The sequence below is a fragment of the Natator depressus genome, chromosome 17, assembly GCF_965152275.1.
Source record: "Natator depressus isolate rNatDep1 chromosome 17, rNatDep2.hap1, whole genome shotgun sequence".
Taxonomy (NCBI): domain Eukaryota; kingdom Metazoa; phylum Chordata; order Testudines; family Cheloniidae; genus Natator; species Natator depressus.
In genome coordinates, this window is record NC_134250.1 from 24,524,541 (window position 1) to 24,542,211 (window position 17,671).

At 59.3% G+C, this 17,671-nt stretch overlaps 1 protein-coding gene across 3 annotated transcripts in view; it reads left to right on the top strand.

Annotated features, from left to right (window-relative positions):
• The window catches only part of LIMK1 (LIM domain kinase 1), a 34,260-nt gene extending 26,076 nt beyond the window's left edge, over positions 1–8,184 (top strand). Inside the window, exons 12-16 of one of the 3 annotated variants that reach the window (XM_074974728.1) lie at positions 5,852–5,917; positions 6,124–6,280; positions 6,477–6,532; positions 6,733–6,890; positions 7,340–8,182. In XM_074974728.1, the coding sequence (XP_074830829.1) occupies positions 5,852–5,917; positions 6,124–6,280; positions 6,477–6,532; positions 6,733–6,890; positions 7,340–7,502 (600 nt within the window). In that variant the 3' untranslated portion in view covers positions 7,503–8,182. Of the gene's footprint in view, positions 1–5,851; positions 5,918–6,123; positions 6,281–6,476; positions 6,533–6,732; positions 6,891–7,339 lie in introns of all 3 variants that reach the window. The other 2 variants (XM_074974727.1, XM_074974729.1) reach the window with 2 other exon arrangements.
• The last annotated feature ends 9,487 nt before the right edge of the window (positions 8,185–17,671 follow it).

Sequence of the window (17,671 nt, forward strand, 5' to 3'; positions counted from 1 at the left end):
GTAGAGGCGGGGGTTGGTGTGCGGGTGTTTATGGGGGCGTTGCTGTGTGTGTAGAGGCGGGGGTTGGCGTGCGGGTGTTTAGGGGGGTGTTGCTGTGTGTGTAGAGGCAGAGGTTGGTGTGCGGGTGTTTGTGGGGGCGTTGCTGTGTGTGTAGAGGCGGGGGTTGGTGTGCGGGTGTTTATGGGGGTGTTGCTGTGTGTGTAGAGGTCGGGGTGGTTGTGCGGGTGTTTGTGGGGGCGTTGCTGTGTGTGTAGAGGCGGGGGTTGGTGTGCGGGTGTTTATGGGGGCGTTGCTGTGTGTGTAGAGGCGGGGGTTGGTGTGCGGGTGTTTATGGGGGCGGTGCTGTGTGTGTAGAGGCAGGGGTGGGTGTGCGGGTGTCTGTGGGGGCGGTGCTGTGTGTGCAGAGGCGGGGGTTGGTGTGCGGGTGTTTGTGGGGGTGTTGCTGTGTGTGTAGAGGCGGGGGTTGGTGTGCGGGTGTTTATGGGGGCGTTGCTGTGTGTGTAGAGGCGGGGGTTGGCGTGCGGGTGTTTAGGGGGGTGTTGCTGTGTGTGTAGAGGCAGGGGTTGGTGTGCGGGTGTTTATGGGGGGGTTGCTGTGTGTGTAGAGGCAGGGGTTGGTGTGCGGGTGTTTATGGGGGCGTTGCTGTGTGTGTAGAGGCAGGGGTTGGCGTGCGGGTGTTTAGGGGGGTGTTGCTGTGTGTGTAGAGGAGGGGGTTGGTGTGCGGGTGTTTATGGGGGTCTTGCTGTGTGTGTAGAGGCGGGGGCTGGCGTGCGGGTGTTTATGGGGGCGTTGCTGTGTGTGTAGAGGCGGGGGTTGGTGTGCGGGTGTTTATGGGGGCGGTGCTGTGTGTGTAGAGGCAGGGGTGGGTGTGCGGGTGTCTGTGGGGGCGGTGCTGTGTGTGTAGAGGCGGGGGTTGGTGTGCGGGTGTTTGTGGGGGTGTTGCTGTGTGTGTAGAGGCGGGGGTTGGTGTGCGGGTGTTTGTGGGGGCGTTGCTGTGTGTGTAGAGGCGGGGGTTGGTGTGCGGGTGTTTATGGGGGCGTTGCTGTGTGTGTAGAGGCAGGGGTTGGTGTGCGGGTGTCTGTGGGGGCGATGCTGTGTGTGTAGAGGCAGGGGTGGTTGTGCGGGTGTTTGTGGGGGCGTTGCTGTGTGTGTAGAGGCGGGGGTTGGCGTGCGGGTGTTTATGGGGGTGTTGCTGTGTGTGTAGAGGCGGGGGTTGGTGTGCGGGTGTTTATGGGGGTGTTGCTGTGTGTGTAGAGGCGGGGGTTGGCGTGCGGGTGTCTGTGGGGGCGTTGCTGTGTGTGTAGAGGCGGGGGTTGGCGTGCGGGTGTTTATGGGGGTGTTGCTGTGTGTGTAGAGGCGGGGGTTGGTGTGCGGGTGTTTGTGGGGGCGTTGCTGTGTGTGTAGAGGCGGGGGTTGGCGTGCGGGCGTTTAGGGGGGTGTTGCTGTGTGTGTAGAGGCAGGGGTTGGTGTGCGGGTGTTTATGGGGGCGTTGCTGTGTGTGTAGAGGAGGGGGTTGGCGTGCGGGTGTTTGTGGGGGTGTTGCTGTGTGTGTAGAGGCGGGGGTTGGCGTGCGGGTGTTTGTGGGGGCGTTGCTGTGTGTGTAGAGGCGGGGGTTGGTGTGCGGGTGTTTATGGGGGTGTTGCTGTGTGTGTAGAGGCAGGGGTTGGTGTGCGGGTGTTTGTGGGGGCGTTGCTGTGTGTGTAGAGGCGGGGGTTGGTGTGCGGGTGTTTGTGGGGGCGTTGCTGTGTGTGTAGAGGTAGGGGTGGGTGTGCGGGTGTTTGTGGGGGTGTTGCTGTGTGTGTAGAGGCAGGGGTGGGTGTGCGGGTGTCTGTGGGGGCGGTGCTGTGTGTGTAGAGGCGGGGGTTGGTGTGCGGGTGTTTGTGGGGGTGTTGCTGTGTGTGTAGAGGCGGGGGTTGGTGTGCGGGTGTTTGTGGGGGCGTTGCTGTGTGTGTAGAGGCGGGGGTTGGTGTGCGGGTGTTTATGGGGGCGTTGCTGTGTGTGTAGAGGCAGGGGTGGTTGTGCGGGTGTTTAGGGGGGCGTTGCTGTGTGTGTAGAGGAGGGGGTTGGCGTGCGGGTGTTTATGGGGGCGTTGCTGTGTGTGTAGAGGCGGGGGTTGGTGTGCGGGTGTTTATGGGGGCGTTGCTGTGTGTGTAGAGGAGGGGGTTGGTGTGCGGGTGTTTGTGGGGGTGTTGCTGTGTGTGTAGAGGCAGGGGTGGGTGTGCGGGTGTTTGTGGGGGCGTTGCTGTGTGTGTAGAGGAGGGGGTTGGCGTGCGGGTGTTTATGGGGGCGTTGCTGTGTGTGTAGAGGCGGGGGTTGGTGTGCGGGTGTCTGTGGGGGCGTTGCTGTGTATGTAGAGGAGGGGGTTGGTGTGCGGGGGTTTAGGGGGGTGATGCTGTGTATGTAGAGGAGGGGGTTGGCGTGCGGGTGTTTAGGGGGGTGTTGCTGTGTGTGTAGAGGAGGGGGTTGGTGTGCGGGTGTTTGTGGGGGCGTTGCTGTGTGTGTAGAGGCGGGGGTTGGCGTGCGGGTGTTTGTGGGGGCGTTGCTGTGTGTGTAGAGGCGGGGGTTGGCGTGCGGGTGTTTAGGGGGGTGTTGCTGTGTGTGTAGAGGCAGGGGTTGGTGTGCGGGTGTTTGTGGGGGCGTTGCTGTGTGTGTAGAGGCAGGGGTTGGTGTGCGGGTGTTTATGGGGGCGTTGCTGTGTGTGTAGAGGCGGGGGTGGGTGTGTGGGTGTTTATGGGGGCGTTGCTGTGTGTGTAGAGGTCGGGGTGGGTGTGCGGGTGTTTATGGGGGTATTGCTGTGTGTGTAGAGGCGGGGGTTGGTGTGCGGGTGTTTGTGGGGGTGTTGCTGTGTGTGTAGAGGCGGGGGTTGGTGTGCGGGTGTCTGTGGGGGCGTTGCTGTGTGTGTAGAGACGGGGGTTGGTGTGCGGGTGTTTATGGGGGCGTTGCTGTGTGTGTAGAGGAGGGGGTGGGTGTGCGGGTGTTTGTGGGGGCGTTGCTGTGTGTGTAGAGGTCGGGGTGGGTGTGCGGGTGTTTATGGGGGTGTTGCTGTGTGTGTAGAGGCGGGGGTTGGCGTGCGGGTGTCTGTGGGGGCGTTGCTGTGTGTGTAGAGGAGGGGGTTGGTGTGCGGGTGTTTATGGGGGTGTTGCTGTGTGTGTACAGGCAGGGGGCGTGCGGGTGTTTGTGGGGGTGTTGCTGTGTGTGTAGAGGCGGGGGTTGGTGTGCGGGTGTCTGTGGGGGCGTTGCTGTGTGTGTAGAGGCGGGGGTTGGTGTGCGGGGGTCTAGGGGGGTGATGCTGTGTATGTAGAGGAGGGGGTTGGTGTGCGGGTGTTTGTGGGGGCGTTGCTGTGTGTGTAGAGGCGGGGGTTGGTGTGCGGGTGTTTATGGGGGTGTTGCTGTGTGTGTAGAGGCGGAGGTTGGTGTGCGGGTGTTTGTGGGGGCGTTGCTGTGTGTGTAGAGGCGGGGGTGGGTGTGCGGGTGTTTGTGGGGGCGTTGCTGTGTGTGTAGAGGCGGGGGTTGGTGTGCGGGTGTTTATGGGGGTGTTGCTGTGTGTGTAGAGGCGGAGGTTGGTGTGCGGGTGTTTGTGGGGGCGTTGCTGTGTGTGTAGAGGCGGGGGTGGGTGTGCGGGTGTTTATGGGGGCGTTGCTGTGTGTGTAGAGGCAGGGGTTGGCGTGCGGGTGTTTAGGGGGGTGTTGCTGTGTGTGTAGAGGCAGGGGTTGGCGTGCGGGTCTTTATGGGGGCGTTGCTGTGTGTGTACAGGCAGGGGGCGTGCGGGTGTTTAGGGGGGTGTTGCTGTGTGTGTAGAGGCGGGGGTTGCTGTGCGGGTGTTTGTGGGGGTGTTGCTGTGTGTGTAGAGGCGGGGGTTGGTGTGCGGGTGTTTATGGGGGCGTTGCTGTGTGTGTAGAGGCGGGGGTTGGCGTGCGGGTGTTTGTGGGGGTGTTGCTGTGTGTGTAGAGGCGGGGGTTGGTGTGCGGGTGTTTAGGGGGGCGTTGCTGTGTGTGTAGAGGAGGGGGTGGGTGTGCGGGTGTTTATGGGGGTGATGCTGTGTGTGTAGAGGCAGGGGTTGGTGTGCGGGTGTTTATGGGGGCGTTGCTGTGTGTGTAGAGGCGGGGGTTGGTGTGCGGGTGTTTGTGGGGGTGTTGCTGTGTGTGTAGAGGCGGGGGTTGGTGTGCGGGTGTTTGTGGGGGCGTTGCTGTGTGTGTAGAGGCGGGGGTTGGCGTGCGGGTGTTTATGGGGGTGTTGCTGTGTGTGTAGAGGCGGGGGTTGGTGTGCGGGGGTTTAGGGGGGTGATGCTGTGTATGTAGAGGAGGGGGTTGGTGTGCGGGTGTTTATGGGGGTGTTGCTGTGTATGTAGAGGAGGGGGTTGGTGTGCGGGTGTTTGTGGGGGTGTTGCTGTGTGTGTAGAGGCGGGGGTTGGCGTGCGGGTGTTTATGGGGGTGTTGCTGTGTGTGTAGAGGCGGGGGTTGGTGTGCGGGTGTTTGTGGGGGTGTTGCTGTGTGTGTAGAGGCGGGGGTTGGCGTGCGGGTGTTTATGGGGGTGTTGCTGTGTGTGTAGAGGCGGGGGTTGGCGTGCGGGTGTCTGTGGGGGCGGTGCTGTGTGTGCAGAGGCGGGGGTTGGTGTGCGGGTGTTTGTGGGGGTGTTGCTGTGTGTGTAGAGGCGGGGGTTGGTGTGCGGGTGTCTGTGGGGGCGGTGCTGTGTGTGTAGAGGCGGGGGTTGGTGTGCGGGTGTTTAGGGGGGCGTTGCTGTGTGTGTAGAGGCGGGGGTTGGTGTGCGGGTGTTTATGGGGGCGTTGCTGTGTGTGTAGAGGCGGGGGTTGGTGTGCGGGTGTTTATGGGGGCGTTGCTGTGTGTGTAGAGGCGGGGGTTGGTGTGCGGGTGTTTATGGGGGTGTTGCTGTGTGTGTAGAGGCGGGGGTTGGTGTGCGGGTGTTTATGGGGGCGTTGCTGTGTGTGTAGAGGCGGGGGTTGGCGTGCGGGTGTTTATGGGGGTGTTGCTGTGTGTGTAGAGGCGGGGGTTGGTGTGCGGGGGTTTAGGGGGGTGATGCTGTGTATGTAGAGGAGGGGGTTGGTGTGCGGGTGTTTAGGGGGGCGTTGCTGTGTGTGTAGAGGCGGGGGTTGGTGTGCGGGTGTTTGTGGGGGTGTTGCTGTGTGTGTAGAGGCAGGGGTTGGTGTGCGGGTGTTTATGGGGGTGTTGCTGTGTGTGTAGAGGCGGGGGTTGGCGTGCGGGTGTCTGTGGGGGCGTTGCTGTGTGTGTAGAGGAGGGGGTGGGTGTGCGGGTGTTTATGGGGGCGTTGCTGTGTGTGTAGAGGCGGGGGTTGGTGTGCGGGTGTTTGTGGGGGTGTTGCTGTGTGTGTAGAGGAGGGGGTGGGTGTGCGGGTGTTTGTGGGGGTGTTGCTGTGTGTGTAGAGGAGGGGGTTGGTGTGCGGGTGTTTATGGGGGTGTTGCTGTGTGTGTAGAGGAGGGGGTTGGTGTGCGGGTGTTTATGGGGGTGATGCTGTGTGTGTAGAGGCGGGGGTTGGTGTGCGGGTGTTTATGGGTTCGATGCTGTGTGTGTAGAGGCGGGGGTTGGTGTGCGGGTGTTTAGGGGGGCGGTGCTGTGTGTGTAGAGGCGGGGGTTGGTGTGCGGGTGTTTATGGGGGCGGTGCTGTGTGTGTAGAGGCGGGGGTTGGTGTGCGGGTGTTTGTGGGGGTGTTGCTGTGTGTGTAGAGGCGGGGGTTGGTGTGCGGGTGTTTATGGGGTTGTTGCTGTGTGTGTAGAGGCAGGGTTGCCATAAGCATGGACTGAGTGCCAGGGTGCTGCTCCCATGCTCGAGGGTGCAGTGAGTTGTTGCCTTTCTGACCCTGGTCCTTGCTCCCCCAGGCCTATCTGCACTCGATGAACATCATCCATCGTGATCTCAACTCTCACAACTGCCTGGTGCGGGAGGTAAGTGCTCCCTCGGCACAGAGCCCTGGGCCTGGCTGGGAGCAGGGCAGCTGGCTGGCCGCCGTGGCTGAGAAGGCCCAGGCTGGTGTGCGGCGGGCGCTGACTCCAGCCTCTGCACTGCAAGGATCTCCTACCGCGAGTGGCTGCAAGCAGCTGCCTTGGCCTCTGCCTGCGCCCGGTGACCTGTGTCCGTCTCTCCTGCTCAGAACAGGAGGGTGGTGGTGGCCGACTTCGGGCTGGCCCGTCTCATGGTGGATGAAAAGAACCAGCCTGAGCAGCTCAAGAACCTGAAGAAGCCGGACCGCAAGAAGCGCTACACAGTGGTGGGGAACCCCTACTGGATGGCCCCAGAGATGATCAATGGTGAGAGGAGAGGTTGGGGCATAGCTGGGAGCGCTAGGCCCAGGGCAGCCAGGGCATCACGGGCATATGCAACGGGGGGCACATCCATGACCTGGCAGTGCTGGGCCTGCCTGTCCTCATGCCACCGGAGGGCAGTGTAAGGAGCAGAGGGAAGCAGGGTCTGGTGGGGGCTGACCCGTCTCCTCTCTCCCCACAGGCAGGAGCTACGATGAGAAAGTCGACATCTTCTCGTTTGGCATCCTCTTGTGTGAGGCAAGTGTCTTCCTAGGAGCTCGGAGCTGCTGTTCATCCCTTCAGCTCTGCCCCCAGCCCCTTCCGCCCATTGGCCAGCCCCCCTGTTCCTGTGTCGGGGGGTCCCTGCAGCACTAGGTGGCTGCATGCTGCCTGGACGGAGCTCTCCGTTGAGTTGTGCTGGGCCCCACTCCTAACCCCTGTGCTCCCCCCAATCCCAGATCATTGGCCGGGTCAGCGCCGACCCTGACTACCTGCCCAGAACCATGGACTTTGGGCTCAACGTGCGAGGGTTCCTGGAGCGGTACTGCCCCCCTGCCTGCCCCCCGAGCTTCTTCCCCATCGCCGTGCGCTGCTGCGATCTGGACCCTGAGAAGAGGTGATCAGGGGAACCCTGGCCAGCCCCAGGCAGCAAGTGTGGGGAAGGGAAAGGGATCACTGGTCCCATAAACACCCGCACAGTGCCCCCTTCCTGTACATGCACAGCAATGCCCCATTCACCCTGCTCCCTCCTGACAGAACAAGAGACTGGGCTGGGAGGGAGGAGCTGAACAGTGCCCCACCCCCTGCAGAGGGCACTCTCCCCCTGGGGGCTATGGGGTCTCTAACCCTCCTGCTGAGCTCAGACGGAGTGAGGAGAGGTCTGACCCCTGTGCCCCGGGCTGCTGGGCAGGGGGAGGGTCTGACCCCCACGCTCAGGGTGCTGGGCGGGAGGGGTCTGACCCATGCACTCAGGGAACTGGGAGGGAGGGATTGTCCTCGTGCTCAGGGTGCTGGAGTGGGGGGTTCCCCTCACACTCAGGATCTAATCTGGCCTCTCTCCCCCAGGCCCTCCTTCCCCAGGCTGGCACAGTGGCTGGAAGCCCTGCACATGCACCTGGAGATCCACCTGCCGCTGAGCTCGCAGCTGGAGCAGCTGGATCGGGCCTTCTGGGAGTCATACCGGCGGGGCGAGGGCGGGCTGCCCCTGCACCCCGAGGTCCCTGACTGAGCACCGAGCCATAGACGTGGGGGGAGAGCTCTCACATGCCCCTCCCTCACTCTCACAGCGCATGGGGAGCACAGCCCAGGGGGCAAGCACTGCCCCCGCCTGCCACCGCCCCCCCCAGGGCTGGATCTCTGGGGTGCCTCAGCAGCAGCCAGTGGCCGAGCCCTCTTGGCAAGGCCAGTTTGGTTGCTTCCCTTGCCATGTTTGCCGTTCAGTTCCCTCGGGGGAGCCAGCCCTCCCCACCCACTGCACTTTCCCCAGCTCCCTGCCTCCCTGCCCATCCTGACTACATAGCCCCTCCCCATGTGGAGTCTGCAGCCGGAAAGGGGCCCCTCAGCATGCTGGGTGTGCGGCAGCCTGCAGCCCCGCTCCCCCACTCCTTGGTGAGCCGCCTGCCTGCACGGCCCTTTGCACACTCCCCAGAGTGCGGGGGGGCACTGACTCGCTCCGACACCGGGCTCTGCCCCTGCGGCTGTGGGGCACTGGGCCTCGCTCAGCACCTGCAGGGTGCCCCGGCCTTCCCCTGGGCAGCCGCTTGGCCTGTCAAAGTGGTGCCTTGGCTTTGTGAACTTGCACTGCGAAGCTAAAGGGTTCTCTGAGCCAGGGGGGCCGCTGGGTGCTCACCGGCGCTCTGCAGGCAGAGGGTAGGCATGTGCATGCGTGTGATGGGGTGCATGTGCATGTCGGGCGTGTGTCTCTCTGGTGGGGCAGGGGGTGGGGTGTTGCTTCGGGGCTGGGTGCCTCTGATCCCAGTGGATAACTGTTGCAATGCCCCCTCCATAGAGATGGCTGGGGGTCCCACAAACTCTTCCTTTTCCCTTTTGGGGTCCCTGTGTGTCACTCCCCCCTCACCCTCTCCTCCCTGGGCCCACAGCCCCCCTCCCTTTGCTAGGGTTTTGTTCAGTGCAGGAACACCTTGGCATGAGGCCAGCTGGATCCGAGAAAGGGACCTGGGCCCTCCAGCAGAGGGGAGCGCTCCCCAGAGGGGGTCTGATCCCAGGCCCATTCCTGCCCTGCTGGCATCTCCTCTCTCGTTACACGTCTCCCAGCTCTGCTCCGTGGCCTCAGCCTCTCGTGCTCTGGTATTCTAGGAGCCAGCTCCCCTGACTCTGGGACTGCACTGCTCTGTGTATAGCCCGGGCCGTCAGTCCCTGCTTCCGTGTTCGCTCCGCGTCCGCCTGAGGTCCCAGATGCAGAGCCCAAGCCAGAGGGACATGAGCTCCCCCAGCAAAATTCCTGTTGAGCTGGAGCACGGCTCGCTGGGGCGAGGCACCCGCCGGCGTGAGTGTTTCCGGCGGGGTGGCTGCGTGTGTACGCTCCGTGTGTGTCCTTGGAGCAGATGTGGTGGTGTCTTGCCTGTGTGTGTGTGCGAGAGAGAGTATGTGCTGTGAGTGTGCCTTGAAGGGGGCGCGACTCCCTGCACATGTGGCTGGAGCATCTCTTTTCCCATAACTGTACTGTGATGTGCATGTCTCTCTTGCAGCGTATGTGACCCCTGCTCCCTGCACATGCCTGCTAATGTGTCCTGCCCCCCGTGTCTCTGGATTTTCTGACCCAGGGGAGAGGGTGTGGGGGGACACAGCTGGTTTCATTTCCTTTCCATTAGGGGGCCTCTGACCCCTTGCCCAGCACCATGCGGGGGTCTCTGTGGGAAAGCACTGGCAGAGGGCTCTGGTCCTGAGGGTGCCCCCCACTGGTTTTTGCAGTGCGCTGCTGTTCATGCTACGTTTATTCAGGTTAATTTTCTGTAATATATTTAAAGAGAAGAGTTTGTATTATTTTTTCATATGGCCGCCATGGCAATTTGCAGTTTGCCATTGTCACTCTGCCTCAGTTCTGCTTACAGGAAGCATTCAAACTGTGAAGCGTCTCTGCGCACTTTTACCTGGAAGTAAAACCGATGTCCTCGGAGGCGGGAAGGAGAATTCTCAAACTGTGATGTAACAAGTCATGACTCAATAAATCCAGTCCTTCCCCTCTGATTGCCTCACTCAGCACAGTGGGGCTCTGCCCTGCCATCTCCTCTGGTGTGCCCTCTGGAGGGGGTGGGGGGGTTCAGGCCACCACACAATGGCCCCCAGTCACTCCTTCATGGAGCCATGTGCCCAAGGGCTGCGGTGGCTCATCCTCTCTCTCAAGCAGCATCAGCTTCTAGACTGTCCGAGTTCGCATGCACAAGAGTCACTGGCAGAGCATCTGGGCTCCCTGGACAGTCCGGGGGGGGTCACCCAGAAGAGCCCCCATTCCTGATATTACGACTGGGACTCCACAGAGCCAATGCCTTGAGCTTAAAGCAGGCGTCACTCTTACATGACTGCACAGCATATGTGCCTAAATCCCCTCTCCATTGCGACTGCCTGTGCCTGGTTCTGCCAGGGTTCTCTCCTTGCTGTCATCGGAGCCGTGAAAGGAGAGGCCCAGATACCTGCTTCTACAGACCTGCAGCCAGAAAGCAAGAGCAGCTCTTCACCCGAGTTGGGAGAGCAGCGGACAGCCCAGGGAAGGCAGAAGAGCCGGCTCTCTTGGGCCAGGCTAGTTTTCAAGTCAGAGGAGGATGTGAGGATGTCGCAGTTAGTGGCAGAGGGAACATGGGGGCACTAGCTGGAAAAGCGCACGTGTATCAGAAACATTCCCCTCAATGCCTTCCAAATGCAAACATCCACCCAACAGCTGTCCAGCAACTTGGTGTCTGCTTCTGCATGGGCAGGGCAGGGCCAGCCTCCCCACCCCTCAGCCTGCCTTGATGCTGAACTGCAGGGCTACAGCTAGGGTGGGAAGACTCTTCAGTCCTCTTTCTGTCTGCCAGTAGGGCCAGCTGCACCAGCTGCATCACACCCAACCTAGTGCACCCAGCTACTAAGGAACAAAAAGGGTTTTCCCCAGGGGAGGGCATCGTCATGGGCAGAGCTGGTAGCACTGTCTGTGGTGAAGGTTGCCCATCACTTATACCACCCTGGTTTCAGTGGATTATAACTTTGCCATGTTTTAACTGTTCAGGCTGAAATTCCCCATGCCAAAAGTTTCGAAGGTTTCTGCTAAAATGGTTCAGCCATTCCCAGGAACGAGTTCAAGGGACAATACGGTGCTTTGACCATGTTGAAACATGATTACAACCCTATGCTGGCCCCATGTTTTGGAGGAAGGGCTTGGAATTTGGCAGGAGGGCTGCTGTGGTGTCAAGAGGGTGCTGTTTGCTGTCCCTGGAAAAATTCACTCCAGTTAGGTCATTATGAGCTTCTAAAAAGTCTTCTGTGTCTCATTACCCTCTAGGAGTGTACCGGTTAACCCTTTGCTCAAATGGCAGAGCGCTGTGTGTGGAAGTAAAGGACCAGACACTGTTCCTAATCCAAGCTGTAGTCAACATAGTGCCACATGATGGAATTTTTCTTTGTTTTTAAATTAGGAAATTAAACAAAAAAAGCTATGGCAAGGCAAGGCCCTCCAAAGTTAGAAAATGCAGGAATTAAGGGTTCTTGTGCAACTTTAATTCAGCCTCCTTTCACATCTGCATTATACCATCTTTAATTACATAAGCCCGCACTATTTGTTCCCACCAGATCTTTGGATCATTCAGTGCTCTGGACGGACACTGCTCTGAGGTTGGACTCTGTATGAGCACTGCCTCAGTTGTTACAACCATTGGAAAGTGTGCCGTGAGTGAGGCGGGGACTGCAGGAAGAGGAAGGACGGTTTCACGGCTAAGGACGTAAAAATGGCTACACTGAGTCATAGCGATGGTCCATCTTGCCCGGTATCCTGTCTTCCAAGAGTGGCCAACGCCAGATGCTTGAGAGAGAATGAACAGGGTGTCACGGACTTACAGGTCATGCCCACTCTTGGCCCCGTGCGGTCTGTGGGGGGAACAGCCCTTCTCGGGGGTGTGACAGCCCTTCTTGGGGGTCCACTCTCTCTTTGGGCTTAAGCCCCTCCACCTCCTGGAGCCGCACCTCTCTGAGCCTTAGCACACCTGTTTCTCGATGTGGGCCCCCTCAGGGAGTCCACTCGCTCTAGATCCCCAGAGCCTGCGCTCCCAGAGGGAATATTGCAACCCTGTTCTCGAGATGACTCTCAGCCAGCATAAAACAGGAGGGTTTATTGAGCGTTTGAACACAGCCCAGGAAACTCTCAGGGCCCTCAGGCCTGGCCTCCCTCAGCACAGCACATCCCAGTCTCCCCTGCATCCAGGTGGGCTCTGTCTGCTCCCTCTCTCCAGCCCCGAGCCCCCCTGCTTTCCAGCTGGGCATCTGATATCACCAGCCCCAAGCCCCACCTCTGTCCATTGTCTTCTATCCAGGTAAACAGGGTTGCCTGGGCCTCCTCTCCTCTCTTCTGGCCCCCTCTGGCTCGAACGGGCTGGTCAGGTCACGAGGGTCCTCTCTTTACAGCCCATTGTCTTCCCACTGGCCAAAACGGGCTGTGACTCCTGAGCTGGGCCTCCCAGTCACCAGGTCACCAGTCGCTGGGGTCTCCATTCTCTCTGTAACAACAAACTCCCGCTCCCATCACCTCATTAAACCAGTAACACCCAGGGAAACTGAGTCCCACCCCCCCTGCATGCAAACCATTGGAAAAAACAAGAACATCCCCCACTTCGTCACATCTCTCCCCGCTTCGAGTCTGAACTGAGCTGGGTCACTTAGCCAGTGACCTGGGGAAGCTCAGGGCCCCTGCCCCATGAGAAAGCATCGGCTGTAATGTTGGCACTCCCCCTCACATGGACCAGCTCCATGTCATAACCCTGGAGGAGCAGGCTCCATGTCAGCAGCTTGGCATTAGCCCCTTTCATCTGGTGCAGCCACGTCAGGAGCGAAGGGTCAGTGTACGCTGTGAAGTGCTGCCCAAATAGATACTGCTGCAGTTTTTTAAGGGCCCACGCCATGGCCAGGCACTCCTTCTCGATGGCTGCATAGTGCTGCTCCCAGGGCAGCAGCTTCTTGCTCAGGTACACGATGGGATGTCTCTCCCCCTTAGCATCAGTTTGCATCAGCACCGCACCCAGCCCCATGTCTGAGGCTTTGGTGAACGCCAGGAAGGTTTTGTTAAAATCTGAGTTTACCAGCACCGAGCTTTGGATAAGTGCCCCCTTCAGCACACAGAGAGCCTGTGACACTGCTCAGTCCAGACCACCTTGTCCAGCTTTCCCTTCCTACAGAGCTCCATGAGGGGAGCTGCCGGGGAGCTAAAGTGGTAGTATCCTGCCATCCCAATGAAAGCCTGGACCTGCTTCTTAGTCTGGGGAGCAGGCCAGTCCTTGATTGCCTCCACTTTGGCCGGCTCCGGCTCCGACTCCAGCTTCAGGTGGCCACTCCCCACCTCTTGGCCCAGGTTTGACACCTCTGCCATCCCCTCTTTGCACTTTTCAGCTTTTATGGTCAGTCCTGCATCGTGAGGCGACCCAGCACCCTCTTCACCTGGGACACATGGTCTTCCCAGGACTGGCTAAAGACACAGATATCGTCAATGTACGCTACAGCAAAGCCCTTCACCCCCCTGAGCAACTGACCCACCAGGCGCTGGAAGGTGGCAGGTGCCCCCTTGAGGCCGAAAGGCAGGACCAGGAACTCAAAGAGCCCTACTGGGGGGGTGAAGGCAGACTTCGCCCTGGCCTCTGGGTCCAAAGGCACCTGCCAGTAGCCTTTGGTAAGATCCATGGTAGTGAGGTACCGGGCGCCCCCCAACTTGTGTAGGATCTCATCAGTCCTAAGCTTGGGGTAGGCATCGGACACGGTGATGGCACTGAGCTTCTGATAGTCCACACAGAACCAGATCAACCCGTCTTCCTTGGGGACCAGCACCACGGGCGAGGCCCAGGGGCTGAAGGATGGCTGGATCACCCCTAAAGCCAGCATGTCCCCGACCTCTCTCTCCAGGTTCTGGGCTGTTTTCACAGTGATCCTGAATGGGAAACACCTGATGGGAGGGTTGGCTCCCGTCTCCACCCGGTGAACAGCCAGGTTAGTGAGCCCAGGCCAGTTGGAGAACAGCTGTCGGTATGAAGGCAGCACCGCTCTGATCTTGGCCTGCTGGGCAGGGGTGAGCTGGTCTGAGAGGGGAATTGACTCCAGCGAGGGGTCAGCCCCCACCTCAGGGAGGAGTCCCACCAGGGATCCTCCCCCTGCCCCCACACAGCCAGCACCGACTTCTTCCAGTCCCAATACGGTTTCATCATGTTGACATGATACACCTGGTGGCTGTGAGCCCAGTTGGACAGTTTCACTACATAGTTCACTTCGTTTACCTGTCTGATGACCTTGAAGGGGCCGTCCCAGGCAGCTTGCAGCTTGTTCCTCCTCCCGGGGATGAGGAGCATCCCCTGGTCCCCGGTAGCATAGGAGCAGGCACGTGCTGAGCAATCGTACCAGACCTTCTGCTTCCTCTGCGCCCTGGCTAGGTTTCCCCTGGCCCAGCCCATGAGCTCCACAAGCTTTTCCTGGAAGATCAGGACATGCTCCACCACTGATTCTCCATCGGGAGAGGCCTTCCCCTCCCACTCGGCCCTCATCAAGTCCAGGGGTCCCCTCACTCTCCTCCCATACAGCAACTCGAAGGGGAAAACCCTGTGGACTCCTGGGGCACTTCCCTGTAGGCGAACAGCAGGTGGGGTAAATACTTGTCCCAGTCCTGTGGGTGCTGGTCCATAAAGGTTTTCAGCATCATCTTTAGGGTCCCATTGAACCTCTCCATCAGCCTGTTGCACTGAGGGTGGTACACTGAGGCCCAGGTGTGTCAGACCCCACACTTCTCCCACAAGCACTGGAGCAGGGCTGACATGAAGTTAGACCCCTGGTCTGTAAGGACCTCCTTGGGGAACCCCATCCTGCTGAAAATGGTCATCAGCGCGTCTGCCACGGTGTCTGGCTGGAGAGAGGACAGGCCCCTGCCTCGGGGTAGCGCGTAGCGAAATCTACCACCACCAGAATGTATTTCTTCCCCAACCGGGTGGCCCTGCTGAGGTGCTCATTATGTCCATGGCCACCCTCTGGAAAGGCTCCTCTCTGATGGGCGGAGGTCTCAGAGAGGCTTTAGACGTATCCTGGGCCTTCCCCGCCCCTGGCAGGAGTCCCAGGCCCTGCAATGCGGCTGGACGGCGTCCAAGACCCCGGGCCAGTAGAAGTTCTGCAGCAGCCTCTGCCTGGTGCCGGACGCTCTGTTGCCCCGCCACGGGGAGATCGTGGGCCAAGTACCACAGTTTCCGGCGGTACCTCTGGGGAACCACCAACTGCCTCCTGGCTTTCCAAGGTTCAGTTTGCCCCGAACCAGCCCATTCCCGGTACAGGAATCCCTTCTCCCACAGGAATCTCTCCCGGCAGTCCTCCTGATGGGATCCGGCACCCAGCTAGGGACCTCAGCTTCTCCAAGGAGGGATCCTCCTGCAGCTCCCTCTGGAATTCAGCTGCTGGGTTTGAGGATACAGCCCTGGCTGGCAGCGCCTCAGTTTCCCCACCTTGGGACAGAGACTCCGGCCCAGCCTTGTATAACGATGCTGGTTCTGGCGGGACCCAACTGAGAGTGCCAATTCTGGACAAACTGCTTAGAGCAGGACAGTTACAGCCCCAGGCTGGGGTTTCTATGCACACCAAGGCAAACCAAACCAGCCAAACAAAGAAGACTTTGGTTTTACCCCACTGGCTAACCACAAGTCACACAAGCAATTCCCTTAGACACTCCAGTTTCCCAATATCACCACCAGTGCCACTCGTTATGGGGACGAATGGTTATGAAAACCAATACTCCAGTGAAAGAAAAAAGGTTCTCTCGATCCCAAAGGACCAAGCCCCACACCCAGGTCAATATACAAATCAGATCTTACCCACAAATCACACTGTTGCCAATCCTTTAGAATCTAAAATCTACAGGTTTATTCATAAAGGGAAAAAGATAGAGATGAGAGCTAGAATGGGTTAAATGGAATCAACGACATCTGGTAATGGCCAAGTTCTTGGTTCAGGCTTCCAGCAGAGATGGAATAAACTGCAGGTTCAAATCAAGTGTCTGGAGAACATCCCCAGCTGGGATGGGTCTTTCAGTCCTTTGTTTAGAGCTTCCGTTTGTAGCCAAGTCCCTCCAGAGGTATGAAGCAGGATTGAAGACAAGATGGATGAGCTGCAGCAGCTTTTTATAGTCTCTTGCCATGTGGTCTCTTTCTTTGTCCCAAAGACAAGCTGCGCATCACATGGCCTGGAAAACCCTCAGAGTTCTGTCCATAGGCAGGTCCCTGCACACCTTGTTGAGTCGCAAGGCATGTCTGCCTTCTCTCAGTGGGTCAGTTGTGTAGCTGATGGTCCTTAATGGGCCATCAAGCAGGCTAGGCAGAGCTGACACCAACTTGTCTGGGGTGTCACCCAGAAGCATAGCACAAGTTTGAAATACAGACAGTATAGAGGCAATATTCATAACTTCAACCACAAAAATGATACACACATATAGACAGCATAATCATAACCAGCAAACCATAACCTTGTCTTAGACACCTCATTTGACCGCCTTTATACAAGATTTGGTGCCACCATAGGACCTTGGTTGCAACAATGATCTATACGGTCCCGGATTATGTCAATAACGTCATACCCTGTCAAGCCCTACCCTCGGTGCTTCGGTCCCCCCCTTCGGGAGGTCCCGCATCCCTCGCTGGCTCTGGCTCTGGGTAAGAACCAGGGCTCTCTGAGTGCCATCCGCCCAGTTCTCCAAGTCATTACCCATTAGCACCTCAGTAGGCAGGTGATCATGCACCCTGAACTCTTTGGGTCCCTCCTTAGCGCCCATTTCAGGTGTATCCTCACTACAGGCACCTTGACAGGAGAGCCCGAACTCTCCCCTCTGGGTCATATAGACATCGGTAACTAGCTGGTCTGGGCCCACCAGACCAGCTAGTGTCCACGCCAGTGTCACCTCTGCGCCCGTGTCCTGGAACCCCTGGACACTCCTTCCCCCCACCTCAATGGGGATGATGTGGCGATTGTCCCCCGGGGCCTGTCCCACGTTCCTCCGGTGGATTGAGTACGGGTGCTCTGGACCTGGGACCCCGCCTTCCTCTGTTGGCCTGGCCTCGCGGTCCCTTCCCCCGGCACACCCCCATCGACTGCAGCCCCCTGGACCAGCAGTGCCCTGTCTCGGTGTGCTTCCACCCAGTTGACACCTCGCGGGTTCTGCTTGGCTGCCATTTCTTTCATCTTCAGGCATTGTGCCACCTTGTGTCCCTTTGGCCACAGTAATTACATTTCAGCTCCCATGATGGGGGTTGGCCTGCCCCAGCACTCACAGGCACCCCTGAGTTGGGCTTCCTGGAGTCCCACCTTTGAGAAGTCTTTGGGTGACTCCCCTTCTGAGCCCCAGATGTGGGTCCCTCCTGCCCCCGATCTGCTGTCCACAAACTCATCTGCCAGTGCACCTGGCTGATCTTTGGGCTTCCTGTCCACTAACCAGATCTTCAGGTCTGGAGGGCAGATGTCCTACAGCTGCTCCAACCCCACCAGGTGATACACGTCCTCTGCGGTAGTGGCCCCTGCGCCCTTCCCCCACTTGCGGAGATATTCCCCCAGCAGGTTGGCGACCTCCTTGTAAGTGACACCTGGGGTCTTGCGTACACCCTGGAATCATTTCCCATACGCCTCGGGGGTCAGTTCAAACTTCAGCAGGAAAGCCTGTTTGAACAGGTCATAGTCCCCCGTCTCAATACCATCCATTTGGCTGAACACCGCTCTGGCCTTCGGACCCAGCAGGGGGTCAGACAGTGAAGCCTGTCTGCGGGATCAGTCTGGTTCAGATCACATCAATATCCCCCCCCCCTTGAACTGAGACAGCAGTTTGCTGTCTAGATTCCCCACACCCACAAAACTGGTGCCCTGGGGCCCTTCCCCACTTACTCCCCAGCAGGCCCTCTTGGCCCACCACTCCTCCAACTCCAACTCGTGCTACTGCTGTTCTGCACAGTCCACCAGCCTCCGCTCCTTAAGCTTCTTCGCCTTCAGCTCCAGCTCCAGTATCCGCAGCTCCTCCAGGGAGGAACCTGTCTGGGGAGTGGGGTCTGGTACACTCCCGGTCGCTACATAGACTGCCCGATGGCTACTCCCCAGCTCTCCAGGCACCCCAGGAGCCCCCTTGGGGTCTGGAGCCTGTTCCTCAGACTGGTCATTCTCTACAAGCTGAGCCATCAGCTGCTCCTTAGTGACCCT